This window comes from Manacus candei, unplaced genomic scaffold, assembly GCF_025592945.1.
Source record: "Manacus candei isolate 608988 ecotype Guabito, Panama unplaced genomic scaffold, ASM2559294v1 h1tg000023l, whole genome shotgun sequence".
Lineage (NCBI taxonomy): Eukaryota > Metazoa > Chordata > Aves > Passeriformes > Pipridae > Manacus > Manacus candei.
In genome coordinates, this window is record NW_026138071.1 from 17,807,872 (window position 1) to 17,822,129 (window position 14,258).

Consider the following 14,258-nt stretch of genomic DNA (forward strand, 5'->3'; position numbering starts at 1 on the left):
CTATAGTCAAGCTCTCAGCTTTGTTTTATCTGGGAGATAGCATCTGAATGCTTTAGCAGAACAGGCTGTCTAGGTATGTCCCTGTGCACAGGCCTTTACCCTGGGGTGCCAGCTGAAGGAGAAGCAGCTCACAGCAATCCCAGAGGAGGTCTGTGGCAGACTCCATGGTGGTTTGTGAACCTCCCATGTGCCCACTGTGTGCAGGGCTGTGGCCATCACACTGCAGATAGTGAGGGTTCATGAATTTGTGTGTGATGCTTTTAAGTTTGATTATTGGGAGATGACTGTGGGGTGAGAGAGAGACAAACTTTGTATGCTGCAGCAGGGTCACCAGCTCAAGCCACCAGTGTTGAGCTCTGTCTGTGTCTGTGAGATGTCACAGAAGGACAATCAACAAGTCCTCTTTCCTCTTCTCCACGTCCTCCTCCCAAGGCTACAGATAGGAGGTTCATCCTGCACAGAAGCCCTGGCAGTTGCTAGCTTCTCCAGAGAGGAGCTCAGCATAGCCAACCATCATGAAAGAACCTTTGCAGGGGACAAAATTAGAGACTTCAACTTTCCCTCTCCTCACCCACCTGCTGCTGCACCACACGTTTGTGATATTTTATTTCAATCAGCTTTGTTTTGCTCCTGAAAGCTGCTCCACTCCCTCTGTCCAGACATTTCATTTCCCTTGGAGAGAGGTAAATAAGTAAATAACTGTAGTCAAAACCCTGTGTGATTACTGAAGCCTGGAGTGCCAGGAAGCAACTAGTGTGTCTGATTTTCCAGTGAAAGTCCAGGTGCAATCTCAGCAGCACGGCTACTGTCTGCCTTTCAAGCAGATGTCTTCATCTAAAGCGCCCGCCACCACCCCACTCCCTTTGTGCATCCTCACAGGGAGGACGGGAGTGGGAGACAATATAAATTAATATCCATTGGAATGACAGCAGCTGGTGCCTTGCATAGCTGCGAACACGTGTCTTAGAAGCAGAGCGATTAGTCGTAAAACTGTAGAGCTGAATGTTTATGCTTGATCAATTATAGGAAAACAATAGATGGTGTTTTTTTCTGGGTGGGAGGAGTGAGGGGAGGGAGGCTTCAGCCATGCATTGATTTTCTTCTTTTTTTTTTTGTAATGATAGCTGCAAAGAACATGAGGCCTAGTTATCAAAGGGACTGGCAAACAGCAGCTTCTGAGAAACCCACTCATTGCAAGCAGCATTTTTGAAAAACAAGATCTGTGTGAGGTTTAGACTGAAAACTTCTTAACATTTAAGAGGGACGGACTCAGCTGCCCAAAGCAAGGACCATGTGGGAAAGAATTAGGCAAAGTTTTCTAATGCATGAGCAGGTGTGCATTATATGTAGCATGTGTAGAAGCCTTCAGCTGTAAGAAGTTGTTTCTGTTTGTTTCTATACCTTGAACTTCTACTGCTCCAGTTAAGCAGAAGTGTTCCTGTCAGAGGAGTGTCCCATTAGTGGCTGCAGTGTGGCCCAAGAGTGTGCCTTCAGCTTAGGTTCCAGTTCCTTAGGAGCACTAATTACAAACACAGTCCCTCCCCACATCCACCAAAAAAAACCGAAAAAGAAACAGTTACATTTTGCAATAATTCTAATGGAAATGCTAATGGCATAAACAGCAATATGAGGCTGGTGAATGACCCAGCAATTTCATCTGTGCTGGCAAAGGATGACCATCTAAACTGTGTTCTGGTAATTCTTCCTCTCATTAGCAGCACAATAACTCATATGCACAAATCCATAGGCATTTGCTATAATTTTTTAACATGGCTGGAAATAGAAGTAAGCACATGCAGTATGCAAGCGTTACAGCATGTGTTGGCTGTAAATCTGTCTAGGAATGGCCTGATTCTGTTCCTGGTTAAACCAGTGGGAATTTTGCCATTGACTTCAGTGGAAGCAGGATGGGACTTTTTGGATTTATTTTAAAGTGGGACTTTGTTTCTTTGGAACAAAGCTTTCAAATTCACAGCTACATTTCAGTACTTGGCTTGAGCTCATGTCAATTCACCTTTCATGTGTTTAACAGATGGGGCTTCTTTGCTGCTCACCTTCTGTTTGGCATCAGCACTGTAACCAGTCTCTGCTGGGTGACAGCCCCCCAGGACCTGGTGCGCATGGGACTTGTGGCTGTGCTGTGGGACTGAGCTGAGAGAAGGAGGGAGCTCACATGGACTTTTTTGGGCCTCTTTGGTCCAAATGTCTTATAGCACTTGGAAGAGAAAGCCATTGCTTTCGTGTTTTCAGCAGGTGAGAGGTCAAAATGTTTCTTAGAGCACAAAGGAACAAGGTGAGTGGTGGCAAGGAGCATGGGGACCTCTGCTCTGCCTGGAATGGGTCTAGTATTTCTGTGTTATGCCATGTAAAATGGGGTAACTGCAACCACTATGGCTTTCCTAAACTACATGTAGCCCTTTGGGATAGCACTGTGTTGCAAGCACTAGGATATACATATATACTTTTAGCTTAAGTGTGTAAGGAAGAGGCTTATATATAGTATATGACCATGTGTTTCTCTGCTGCTGCCACAGCAACTTTTGAACAATTGGGCAATTTCATCAGAAATACAAGTCTCCTGCAAGATTTGTAAAAAGAGCAGGGGAGATAGGACAGAGGGACCATGTTAGTGCCATCGCATTAGCAAAAAACTGAGTTCAACTTTTATTAAATATCTGTGGATCCAACCACATCCTAAGCACCTCTAGGAAAGCAGCATTCATTTGTCCCAGTGTTCACAGAACTAATTGCTTCACTGACATTTATTTCTGGTGGCCACAGTATGACAAGTCCAGGTCTTATTTCTCATCAAACACTATGCTTTCATGCTGCTCCTTTCTAGCATTGTCCCTGCTCCCACCTGGCTTCCCTGCTGAGCTCTTTCAGCTCCCCCTTCCCAGCTCTGCCTCTGCCCTGCTCCACACAAAGAGCCCCGGGCTCCTCTGCTGATTTTCTTCTCACTTTCTAGGGAGACATCTCTTCTTCTTCACACTCCGCTAGCAGTGTGTTATCTAAGCCTCCTCCCTCATTGCACACCCAGGGCATCCTCTCTCAGCTGTTGATGCTTTACAGTTCGTCCCTCCTCCTCCTCCCCCCCCAATCTGAAATTCCAACCACAACAAAAAACGCAGGAATGAGACAATTAATATGTATTAATTCAATAGGAGGATTAAAAACAAAAAGCTTTTGCAACAACTTCCCAGTCAGAATCACGAAGACTATTGTAAGGCAGAAAAACCTAAGAAATGGCAGCTGTAAAATATATTTAAAAGCCTTTATTCTTTCCTATCACAATGTGGCAAAAGAGACTAAATACAGCTTTCCATTTGTTTAACTAAAAGCTGCCATTCCTCAGTCTCTTTGATGATAATGATACCCACAGTTACAATCAAACTGCAGCACACACATGGAAAACTTTCAGCTCTGTACCAACTTTGCACAATGTATTATTAATAGCAAGATTTGTGAACCCAAATGCTCTGAGGTGCTGAGAGCAAGGGAAAGTCTGACAGTGCTGGGCTCATGGTTGATGCTGATAAATGTAGCACACTGAGGAGGAAAAAGAAAACCTGCAACTGGGGATTGTTTGTATTACAGTAGCCACTGGACCCTCTGTGCTGTGCATGGGGAGAGACTATTCAGGAGTGCAGCATCGAGCAGAGAAGTCAGACAAGGGATGGGAGAGAAAAGATATTAGCAGTCCCACTTTGCTAATGTGGAAATGAAACAAAGTATAGTAAAGGTCTAATACTGCCGTAGAAAAGGTCGGGTACCCCACAGGGTTACACCGGGGTGGGTCTTGGGTCACTTGTCTGCCTCAGAAAGACCAAAAGAATCTACTGATTCTCCAAATCTGAAGCAGCATGGCCACAAGCCCACCCCTCAGTTTGGAGTGCCTGATAATAGTTATTCTAGTGCATTTTTTACTTAAGCAAATTCTTGCTGGTAAGCCATAAGTTTGAACTTCTGAAAAGCACACTCTGAATTTGCAGAGGGCCACATGCTCCTAAGGTCCTGTGAAGGCAGCTGAGCACAGAGTGAAAACACTGCCCTGCTGTAGGAGCTGCCCAGAAAATGGTCTGCTTCCTGACTGTTGTTCTTCAGGTCCCAGTTCCCTGGTGGACCATCCAGTGCAGTTATTTGAGGCATGGACTTCAGTGCCACCCTATTTACTGCAAAGCAGCCTCAGCACCATTGATTTCCATGAGAAGTTACACTAGAAAATCAATGGAGTCTCTGTGCAGGATCCTGAGGAGAGAGGGGTGACACCCCTTGAAAAAGATCTACTCTGCAATGATAAGGAAGCGGCCCCATCCCCAGAGGGAAAGGACTGTGACTCAAAACATTCACAGAAAGGGAAAGGAAGCAGGGTAGAGCTCCTATGAGATTAGAGATTTCTTGTCTAGGAAGCAGCATGAATGTGAGGTCTGACCTGAAATGTGCACAGATGTCAAAGGGAGGATTATGAAGATGATCTTCAGCCTGATACATCCAGCAGAGCTGTCTCCAATAACATCATAGCACCACTAAGAAATTTTTAGGAAGGTAAGCATGTACATAAGTTCTGTGCCAAACATGCTCTGAAATGTTCTCAAAACACAGGACTGCTTGGCTATAATGAAAACAGCTCAGCCTGGCTTCCAGCTATCAGCTGGGATCCTCTAGATCTATTCTCATCTGTCTTTTATTAGCAGATTATACATGGCTTTTTCTGTTGTGAGATTGCTTTTTGAGATCACTGACTTATGCTAGGTAACATCAAGTGAAAAGCAGTGGTGCCCTTAGGAATCACTGACTTTCTGGGACATCCTCACCTAAGTGTTCTATGTTAAAAACCCATCTCCAAACAGCTGGGTATCCAGCAGCATCAGAAGTTCCTACCTCTGATATTTCACAGGCATAGTCAAAAGACAATCTCTCCCTCAACAGTTTACAACTTAACTAAATGCAAAAGTAATCCACAGGCTTGTCATCCATGTTGTATCTGGCTCTTGGTTTTTGTCTGCTTTGTCTCTTCAGATTGTAAACTGTTTGAGGCAAGAACTGTCTCTGACTCTCTGTTTGGACAGCAGAGAGGTCCCAGTCCTTGCACAGCCAGGTACCATAATACAAATAAGGTACAATAATTTATTTTAAAATGAACATCAAAGAAAATAATAGATTAAAAGGGAAAAAAAAACCTTTCATAGCTCAAGGCTTTCCCCCATGACAGTGCTCCAGAAGAATGTGCTATCTGCTGGAGGGAGTGTCTAACCTCAGTTGCTGGGAGGGCTGTGCAACTTACCACCACCACGGAAGTCAACGCAGGAATGTGCCTGGGCATGGGGAGGGAGGGGGAAGAGGGGTGAGGTCAAAAGCTAAACCATGATAAGCAAAGGAGAATTCTCTTTAAAATATACACATGCATTTCCTTGCCAGGATCTATCAAGCCAAGAGCCAAAGCATGGTAATGGCATTTTGTTTATAAGAAAAAAGAAACAGCTTCTGTCCTAAGAATTTATTTGCCAAGTTTCAGGCGAGGGGGGGTCTAACTGACTTGTTGGTTTAAGAATTTGTGGATTTTTAAGGAGGTGTTTTAATAAGACTGTGGCATGGCCCTTTCTAACACTGAGCACATAGCCCTGTAAGTGCTTACTACAGAACATGACACTCACACCATGGGAGCCAGCCCGCCGGCAGCCAGCGGCAGCACTTACAGTTAAAGATGTCATGCTGGCTTTGCAGGGCTCAACCACTTGGGTCACATCCAGTCACATCCAGTCTTCAGTGAAGTTGATAGATAAACTCCCACCAGATTCAGCAGTCTTTAAATGAGGCCCTTGGTTTGTGGCTGTAACTGAGTAGAGGTCCACAAATGTGTCCCTCTAATTCAGTCTGTGGAAAATTTGCTGTTGATCCTATCTGGAGTGTGGTCCAAGTGGAGCTTCTCCACCGTGAAGCTGACCATGTGCCGCCCTGTGGGTAGGAAAATGGGCCATTTCGGGTGCTTTTAGCAGTTGAACACACAGAGCTTGGGTCACCTCATACTAGCAGGAGGTTATTTGATTTTTCAAGAGACTTAACTGCACCTCAGAGTTACAGTGGGGTAAGAAACTCGAGCTCCATTCAAAGCCCTCAGTAGCAAAGCCCACAGAATTGCCAGGGTCTGTTGGAGGAACAGATGGCCTTTACAGCTCCACGGTCTCCTCTTTGCAGGTGAGGAGAAGCTGTGGAGGATCAACAGCTTCCTTGCAAGCCATGGGCCAGCACCAGCGACTGCATGGTGAAGGAACATGGCAAAGGAGCATACCAAAGGAGAGAGGGAGCCAAGCACATTAGTTGTGGAGATGGGGTCAGGAGGGATGGCTCCCTGCAGGCTTGGGGTTTTGCTGCAGTGGCTTCTGATGCCCTTAGAAAAAAGGCCAGGCCCATTGGCACACTACAGTAATTCAGGATCTGTCCTTCCAGCCTTGGTCACTGTGTGCCCCCTCCCCTCCTCCATTTCCCCTTCCAGGTCCATTCACTGTGCCAAACAACAGCATGCAATCATCTTGTGGGGGTTATTTCTGCCTAATGTACCCACCCAGTGGGATTTTAGTGAACATTAAAGCAGTAGATGGAGCCTTTAATGAAGTTAACCTGCTGAAACCAGGAGAGGGTTTGGTTGAAGTACACCTGAAAGCCCTGGATTACACAGCAGCTGCTTCAAAAGAAACCCATTGCCTCCTTTCATACCACTGCTGTATTGAGAAATAATACAGCACCTTTATATTCTGCCTAATTTAGTCAGCCTGCTGAAGTCTGAAAGCTTTTTTTATTAATTCTGTAGATGCAGGGGCTTTCCTCCCCCCTGTAGGCACCACTGCTTCCCCCCCCTGCACAGGCTGCTCCTCAGAGCAGGCCCCCAGCAGCAAGTCTGCACCCCTCCCATGGCTCAGCACCTCCAGAGCCAAGAGGAATCACTCTCCCTCTCTCCGCTAATCCAAAGATGGATTTTAACTCCATTAGTTTGCTTCCTCTGTACTCTTCCTTGTTTTCTGCTGTTTATTCATTTTTCCCCATCCCCTTGTTCTATGTCTTCGTTTCTTTTACCACCTCCCTTTTCCACTCTTCTCTCCTTTTACTTCTGCTTTTTTCCTCCTTCTTTCCATTTCTTCTTTCCTGGCTGTCTCAGCACTCCCCTCATTTTCCCTGCAGCAGTGTTGCCTTCCTACCCTCCCCAGAGCCCTCTGCCAGCTCCTGGCACTGCAGCAGGGCAGTACTGGCCCAGGCCCCACATGGCTGCCTGAGCTTCAGGCCACTCTGCAGCTGGGCAGCCTGAGCACTGGAGTAGCCTCTGCACAGCAACAATGCTCCTCCTGTACAAAATATCTGTGAGCAGGAGAGCCAAGGGGAGAAAGTAGCCCCCTGATGCCCCGCAGACAGTTTGGCAGCTGGAAAAATGGGGGACGACACTTTAGAAGGAGGGGAGCAATAACGGGGTGAGTGGGCAGTAATGAGATGGACAGGAGTGGGAGTGGGTGGGCAGTAATGGGGTGGGCAAGCACTTGCTTGCTACAGTACCCCCAGAGCTGAAGGGGCAGCCTCTGGGCTTGCTCTGCAGCCGCTGCTTAGCAGATTAGCAGACATGGTACTCCCCATGAAAAATTAACAGAGCAGGCTGTTAATTAAGCCACCTCTAGACTGGAAGTTTATGGACTTGAATGCAACGTGCCAAATTGCTCTCTACAATTTGAGATATTGGACTGCTTTCTGAGTATGGACAAATTCCCCAGTAAATAGTCTGGTTGAAAACTAGGGCTAATGGGATGCTAAGGTAATTATTGGCTATTTGTGGCTATAAAACGAGATCTTGTAATCATGCACCTGATAGACTAATAAAAACATTTTATATGAAGCACTTAGAGCTTTTTAGCTGAGGATCTCAAAGCACTGTCTGAAGGAGGAAAACTGCAACAAAAAGTCTGCGGTCCTGTGAGGAGTTGGGAGACAACCCATGCTGTCTGCCCCCATGCCCTGCGCTCCCGCTCCTTGGATACCCTGCCAAAAATGTTTGAGTCCCTGCTCTCCTGCTGGCTGACAATACTTACGGTTTTATCTGGGCCGGGTATCATTTTTCCCTGCTCTCATTCCTAACCCTGTTTCAGTCCTGCCGTGTTGTTTTCTCTGGAAGGCTGTCAAGATCTGCATTGGAAATAGTATGTTTTGACATAAAACTGGGGGAGACACCCTGTTTGTCCAGCTACTCTGGAGCCCAGAGAAGGTTATGGGAATACATGGCGCCTTGGTTTTAATTGTGTTTTATTTTAAGTCAGGATTGAGAAAGGCTCTAAGGAAAAACTTGGGGGTTTCCTGCTTTACAGACACCTCCTGATGGTCAGTTCGTTGGGAGAGAAGGACTCGTTTAGAAAAAGGAAGCTGTAATTGAAAATAAATGAGGCTGTATGATCAGTGTTTAAAAGGAGCTGCAATTAAAGGGAAGAGAAGAGCAGAGCTCAAGAGTGCCAGGGAAAACCCCAGGTGTGCAAGCCCTCGGGTCAGCAGCAGGGAACTAGACAGCATTTGAGGAGGCAAAGGCTTTCTTCTGGAGGGGAGGAGAGATGGGAGAAATTTCACTGCGTCACAGCTCTGACTAATGCTTGGGCTGCAAAATTCCTTCAACCAAATTTAATGCAGATGGTACATTAAATATTACAGTACCACTAAATTACATACTGTCTCATTTTCAGTGAGGTTTTGTGGATGTTTCTGACATACAGACACAGAAAAATGCTGCAGTTCCCAATGGGTTGGGTGAGCACTTACTTGTGGTTTTTAAATACCCACAGGACAACTGAACAGTGACCAGAGTCCTGAGCCCTTTGGCAGAAGCAGGACTTCCCAGCACAGAGAGCCGATGAGGTCCAGCCTTGCTTGGGGCACAGAGCAATGCCCACAGCAGCAGCAGCAGCTGTCCCTGGAAACAGGCAGAGGTAAGTTCAAGGTACATAGCATCACCTTGTGCTCAGTGCCTTCAAACCTGAGACCTCGAGGATCAGAGTCTTAAATGCTCCCCAAAGGAGTATTTTTGACACTCTTGTACCTAAGCTGGACTAGTAGGTGTCACCAGCTCTATTATCATCCTGTCCTTAACACCTGCAGTGGTAGAAACTGCAGTCTCACTGGCCGGTACTGTAGTTGTGCCTTGCCTTTCCTGACAGAGACATGTTGGGGAGAGGAAATGTGAGATCTGACACTAAAACAGAAGGCTGGATTTGTGGAGAGATCTTGAAAAACAGCTGAGAGAAACCTCTGTGGAGCAGCAGGTAACTTCATTTCCCATCACCACTTTCTTTCCTAGGGTTATCTTCTCTTCACTCAATATCAGATCAGAGCTGTTATCAGTTCAAGGTTGCGTTTGCACTCCCGTAAGGGGAGAACTACTGCCCCTGTGCTCTGTCGCATGTGAAATGGGGCCTGGTAACCTCTTCCTTTTCCATGCATGTCTTAAGAGAGGAATGATTCATGCTGTGGGTTTATATTACGCTCTGATATCTGTGTTATGGTTTGCAAGGGCTATTTATACACACAAAAAATCACACTTCGCTAGCTTGATAGTAGTCTAACTATAAGCGAGTAGTAAATAATAGTTGCATAATTCAAAGTCAAAATACAATACATAAGGCAGTAGACTCTGTTGCCACTGGCTTTGCATTGACTTCAGCAGGTTTTGGAGCACACTTGAGACACAGAAGATGCAAAATCAGGTATCAAAACACAGAGAAGGAAGACGGATGCTACAGCCCTCAGGGTAACGGCTGAAATATCAGATCTGTCTGTCAGGCCAAATCTGTTGCTGTCAATGAACTTCCACTGGCCTCAGAGGAACTCAATGCATTTGTGTCGTGTGAATGCACTTTAAACAGGTTGGCATCGTGATTTCATTGACGTGAGCTGGTGATGCTACCCATAACTGATAGACAGCAGAGTACAAAATAATTAGTCTCATCACCCTAAATGAATACCAGTGAAACGTTCTTACTTTCCCTCTCACCCACACAATGATGTATCTCACTTCTGCCACATGCCAGTATCTCTTCGCTAATTACCAACTTTAAAAAAACTGAGATAACGTAGCTTTAATCCTTTTGTCTACTGTTTATTTGAAAGTTGGAATCTACAATCTAAGGACTGATCAAAAACATAAATAATTTGCTTTTAAACAGCTTTTTGCTGCTGGGTTTTAGGACTCATTTCACTTCTATGTTTTGAAATTTCACCTCTCAAACAGCATGGAGGTGTGAGTTGGCCCCATCTTGCCAGGTACCATTCAGCCTGTTGCGGTCTGTGAATTTAAGAGACGAGTAAACGCAAGATCCCGGCGGTTCCAGGCCGGGTGGAGACTCCTAACCTTCTCAAGTCAAAGGCGAACAAACTTTTTGAGCAGTGTTAGGGTGACTATGTGAACGCTGTTCTCGGTTTGTGTTTTTAGAGAGCATCTTGCAGAAAACGGGTTTGGAGCGTGAAAACCAACTGCGGTGCAGTCCCGGAGCGGGTTTGCATTTGTCCGCGGTAGCAGCCTTTGCACCGCAACGCGGGTGCCAGGAGTGAGGCAGCGTGTGCTTCCCGCTCCCGCTCCCTGCTCTGGCAGGCGGCTCTGGTGGAGGCTCGGCGCTCCTGGGTCTCGGCCGGCAGCGGCGAAAGCCCGCGAGCAGGGACAATCCTTGTCCTGATGCTCCCCCATCCGACAATTTCTGGGTGTCTCCCTTCGCACAGCCGGCTCTTTTGCCGTTATTTCCATCGGGTTTGGTTCCTGCCTGCGCTGCGGGGATGGAAGGGGGCCGGCGGCACCCGCGGACGGCAGCGCAACCGGGACGCGCCCGGCTCCCCGGGGCCGCTCCGCGCCCCGCGCTGCCCCCGCGCCGGCGCTGCGGGGCCCCCGCGGTGCCCGCGGGCGGGGCGGGGCGGGGCGCGCTGCGCGGGCGCGGGGCGGTGCGCGGGCGGGCGGGGGGGCGCGGGGGGCGGTGCCGGCGCTCGGCGCTGACAGCCACATGCCGCCCTGCCTGAAAAGGCTGCGAGGCGCCGGCGGGGAGGGAGAGGAGGCGCAGACGGCGCCCCAGCCCGCACCGCCGCCGCCGCGCCCCGGGGGATGCCGAGGCGCCGGCCCCGCGGGTCGCCCTAGGGGAGAGGCGCTCCGCCGGCACCGCCCGCCCCGCAGCCCCGGCCCGGGGAGCGTCGCCGCCCCTCGCTGAGCCCCGCCGGAGCCGCTCGCCAGTGGGGCGCCCACGCGGGGCGCGGCGCGGCGCGCCCGGGGTAGGGAGGCGAAGCCCGGCCCCGCAGCCTCGGGTCGTGTGTTGTGGGTTTGGTGGTGGCTTTTTTTTTAAATATAATTTGTTCCGAAGGATGGATACGTTTCTTCTCGCGTGGGGATTTCTAGGGCTGTGCTTGCCCGCCGCCGGAGGCACAGCAGAGACAGGTAAGGCGCCCTCCGGGACGAGGGATGTCCCCAGCCGCGGGTGGGCGAGGGAACCCTCCCCGTCCGCCCAACTTTTGGGTGCCCGGGCGCGGTCTCGGGCGCACGCATAGACGCTTTGCGTGGGAATAAATTTAGGGAATACATGAAGGATTGGCCGCACCACGCAGCTTTCGCAGCTTGGGTTTTGGGGGGTATCGTGCGTGCGGCGGGGCGGGGATGCCGCAGCCCCCCGGTAAAGCACGCAGCGGTTGTAGCCGCGCGGCTCCCATCGCCCGGCGTAAGGGGCGAGGGGACGGAGCCGCATTGGAAAGTTGCGTACTGGTTTTGTGGGAGACTGCGGGGAAGGGTGGGAAAGCAGTAGGGACTAGCCGCATCCCGGACACCCGCATCCGGATGTTCGCGTTCGCGTCCGCGTGCCCGGTTGCAACCTCGGGAAACTTTAGGTGAGAAATCAAAATAATCTGGTAGGGAGCAGGCAGCCGGAGCCATGCAGGGCTGCGCTGGGAGCGGGCGAAGCTTAGCGGTGGTGGCACCCTTCGGGCAGCCCCCCGGGAACGGCTGCCCGCAGTACGTGCGGGACCTGCACTTACTTTGCAAACGCCGGGCTGTCCCGGGACCGGGCGGTTTCGTGTCAGGTTTGGGGGCGTGAGTGTGTTTTTTCTGGTCTTCGCTGAAGAGCTAGGCTGGGCTGTCAGGAGGCGCTGGGATGAAGCCCCGGTCTTTGCGTTGATTCGGCATGGGGACAGGAGAGGAGCAGGCTGAGGCTGGGCCCTGTGCTCCCCGGGGCACTGGCTTTGTGTCTGGCTTATGGGGGCAGTAGGGTCCCGACCTGGAGTAGTCCCTAGAGGAAAAGGATATGCCGTCCACTGCTCTCTGGGGGCTAGTTCTGCGCTCAGCAGCCCAGGAGCTTCCTGGCAGGACGGTGGTGCCAAGCCAGCAGCTGCTGAGCTGCGGCTTTGCCTTCCCGTTAGTCGGGGCCTCGGGACATGGCTCAGGGCCCTGAGCCGCGGTCTGACCCGAGCAGTGTTAGATGATGGCAGTGAGGTGTGCCTTCTCCTGCCTCTCTGCCTTCTGCTGCCCCGGAGCTCCGTGGCCAGCAGCTCCCCCTTGACAAGGGAAGTGGGAGAGTCTCTGCTGCCTGAGAAAATCCCTCTCTTCTGCAGCAACGAAGCACAGACGTTCCCGACACACATTCGCTTGCCTGTTGGCATCACCTCGTTCCTTATGGTTATAAAGGAAAGAAAAAATCCCATCTTTTGTTCAAGTAGGAAAACAAATAGGCACTCGATGGGATGAAGAGAAAGGACAGTGTCCTAGGAGGCACTTGCTGAGTGGAACAGTCTTTTCAGAGGGCCCTTGTTGCAGTGTCTGGTCTACTGGAGTGGGTTTTGTGCTGTGGCAGATCGGGCTGTAACCTAAAGCTGGCTCCTGAGGGTGCACTGGACAGCCTGGCTGCGATCCCTTTGGCTGCTGAGCGCGAGTGTATCTCTGTCCATGCGTGCACCTCCTTATATCTTGGAGTGAGTCCGGCATCAGGACTTCTAACTAGGAAGGGTTTTATGAGCCAACCATGTCTCTGAGGCCATTCAGTCACTGTAAGAAGTGTTTATTTGAACGCGGGGTTTTCCCGGCTAAGCAGAGCATCACATGGTGTTGGAGCCAGCAAGGAAGTTGTCTCCCTGCGGCTGACACCAGCGGTTGTTTGCCGAGATGTTGTGTGGCTGCAAACCCGGTCAAATGACTTTGTTGCCAGCGCAGCGAGCAAAAGTACGGGGTAATGGGACGCAAACCTCGATCAGGCTACACTCAGCTCCAGTAAATTAGCCAGCCTAGGAAGGAAAACATGCCAGAGGTAGATGGATTTATGTTTCAGTCTGGTGTATCTGAAAGCCTTCCCCCATTATGAAAGTCCCTCTTTAGGTTCCCTAAGGGAGGTTAGTAGAGAGGGGAGACGTTTTTAATAGACAATAATATGATAATCCACATGGAAAAAACCCTCATGCAATATTTCTATAGTAAGAGATAAACAGGGCAGCTGCCAATTTGTATGTAGCCAAGCAAACCCTGAGATAACCATGGAGGAGAGTGGGTGGGAGACCCGGGAAGATAAATCTGAAGGCTGGATGGCTGTGTGTTATTCATTTTCCCGTAAAAAGAAATGAAGTAAGAAAGTAACAGATTTGAGTGACCCAAGTACTGAGCCGTTCAGATGATGTTTATGCAGCTCCGAGCAAAGCTCACTCTGAAGCCTTCCAAATAGTTTACTTAAAAGCTAGTATTTTTAGTCATTACTTAGGAGATGTAGCAAGGTGGGGAGGGGGACCAAAACAAATTGCTGCCAAGCAGGCTCGCGGCCACACATACAAACATGCACACACACACCCACGCAAGCATTGAGAGTAGTGCCTTATGCCCGTGTGCTGTTAACTCAGCTCTTACTGGGAACAAAAGCTTTTTTAGACTAGGAATCAGAGTTGTCAGGAACATCCCTGAAAACGACTGATACAAGCTCAGTGGGGGGCTCTGACCCAGGTTAGGATGGTGCATTTTGTTTTCCTAATTTTACTGCTGCAGAAAATCGTGGTGTGTGGTATCTGGAGTGACAGGCATGCACACTGGTCCCAGAGGGCTCTACAGAGGTGCTTCTCATCTCCTTGCCGTGCTCCCTCTGCCCCCCCAACCTCCTTCCCAGTACCTACTCTGTTTGGTGCCTCATGCAAGGCTTAGAAGGTTAAAATGAGAAAGCAACCCGCTTTGCTGGGCCCGAGAAGGCAGCGCTTCCCGTCCCAGCAGCATGCTGCTCCAGGCAGGGGGTGGGTTGGTT

At 49.6% G+C, this 14,258-nt stretch overlaps 1 protein-coding gene across 3 annotated transcripts in view; it reads left to right on the top strand.

The window, feature by feature from the left end:
- The first annotated feature begins 11,037 nt into the window (after positions 1-11,037).
- The window catches only part of NRP2 (neuropilin 2), an 88,698-nt gene continuing 85,477 nt past the window's right edge, over positions 11,038-14,258 (top strand). For 2 of the 3 annotated variants that reach the window (XM_051786841.1, XM_051786842.1), the window contains exon 1: positions 11,038-11,434. In XM_051786841.1, the coding sequence (XP_051642801.1) occupies positions 11,362-11,434 (73 nt within the window). In that variant the 5' untranslated portion in view covers positions 11,038-11,361. The remainder of the gene's footprint in view (positions 11,435-14,258) is intronic. The other variant, XM_051786843.1, reaches the window with a different exon arrangement.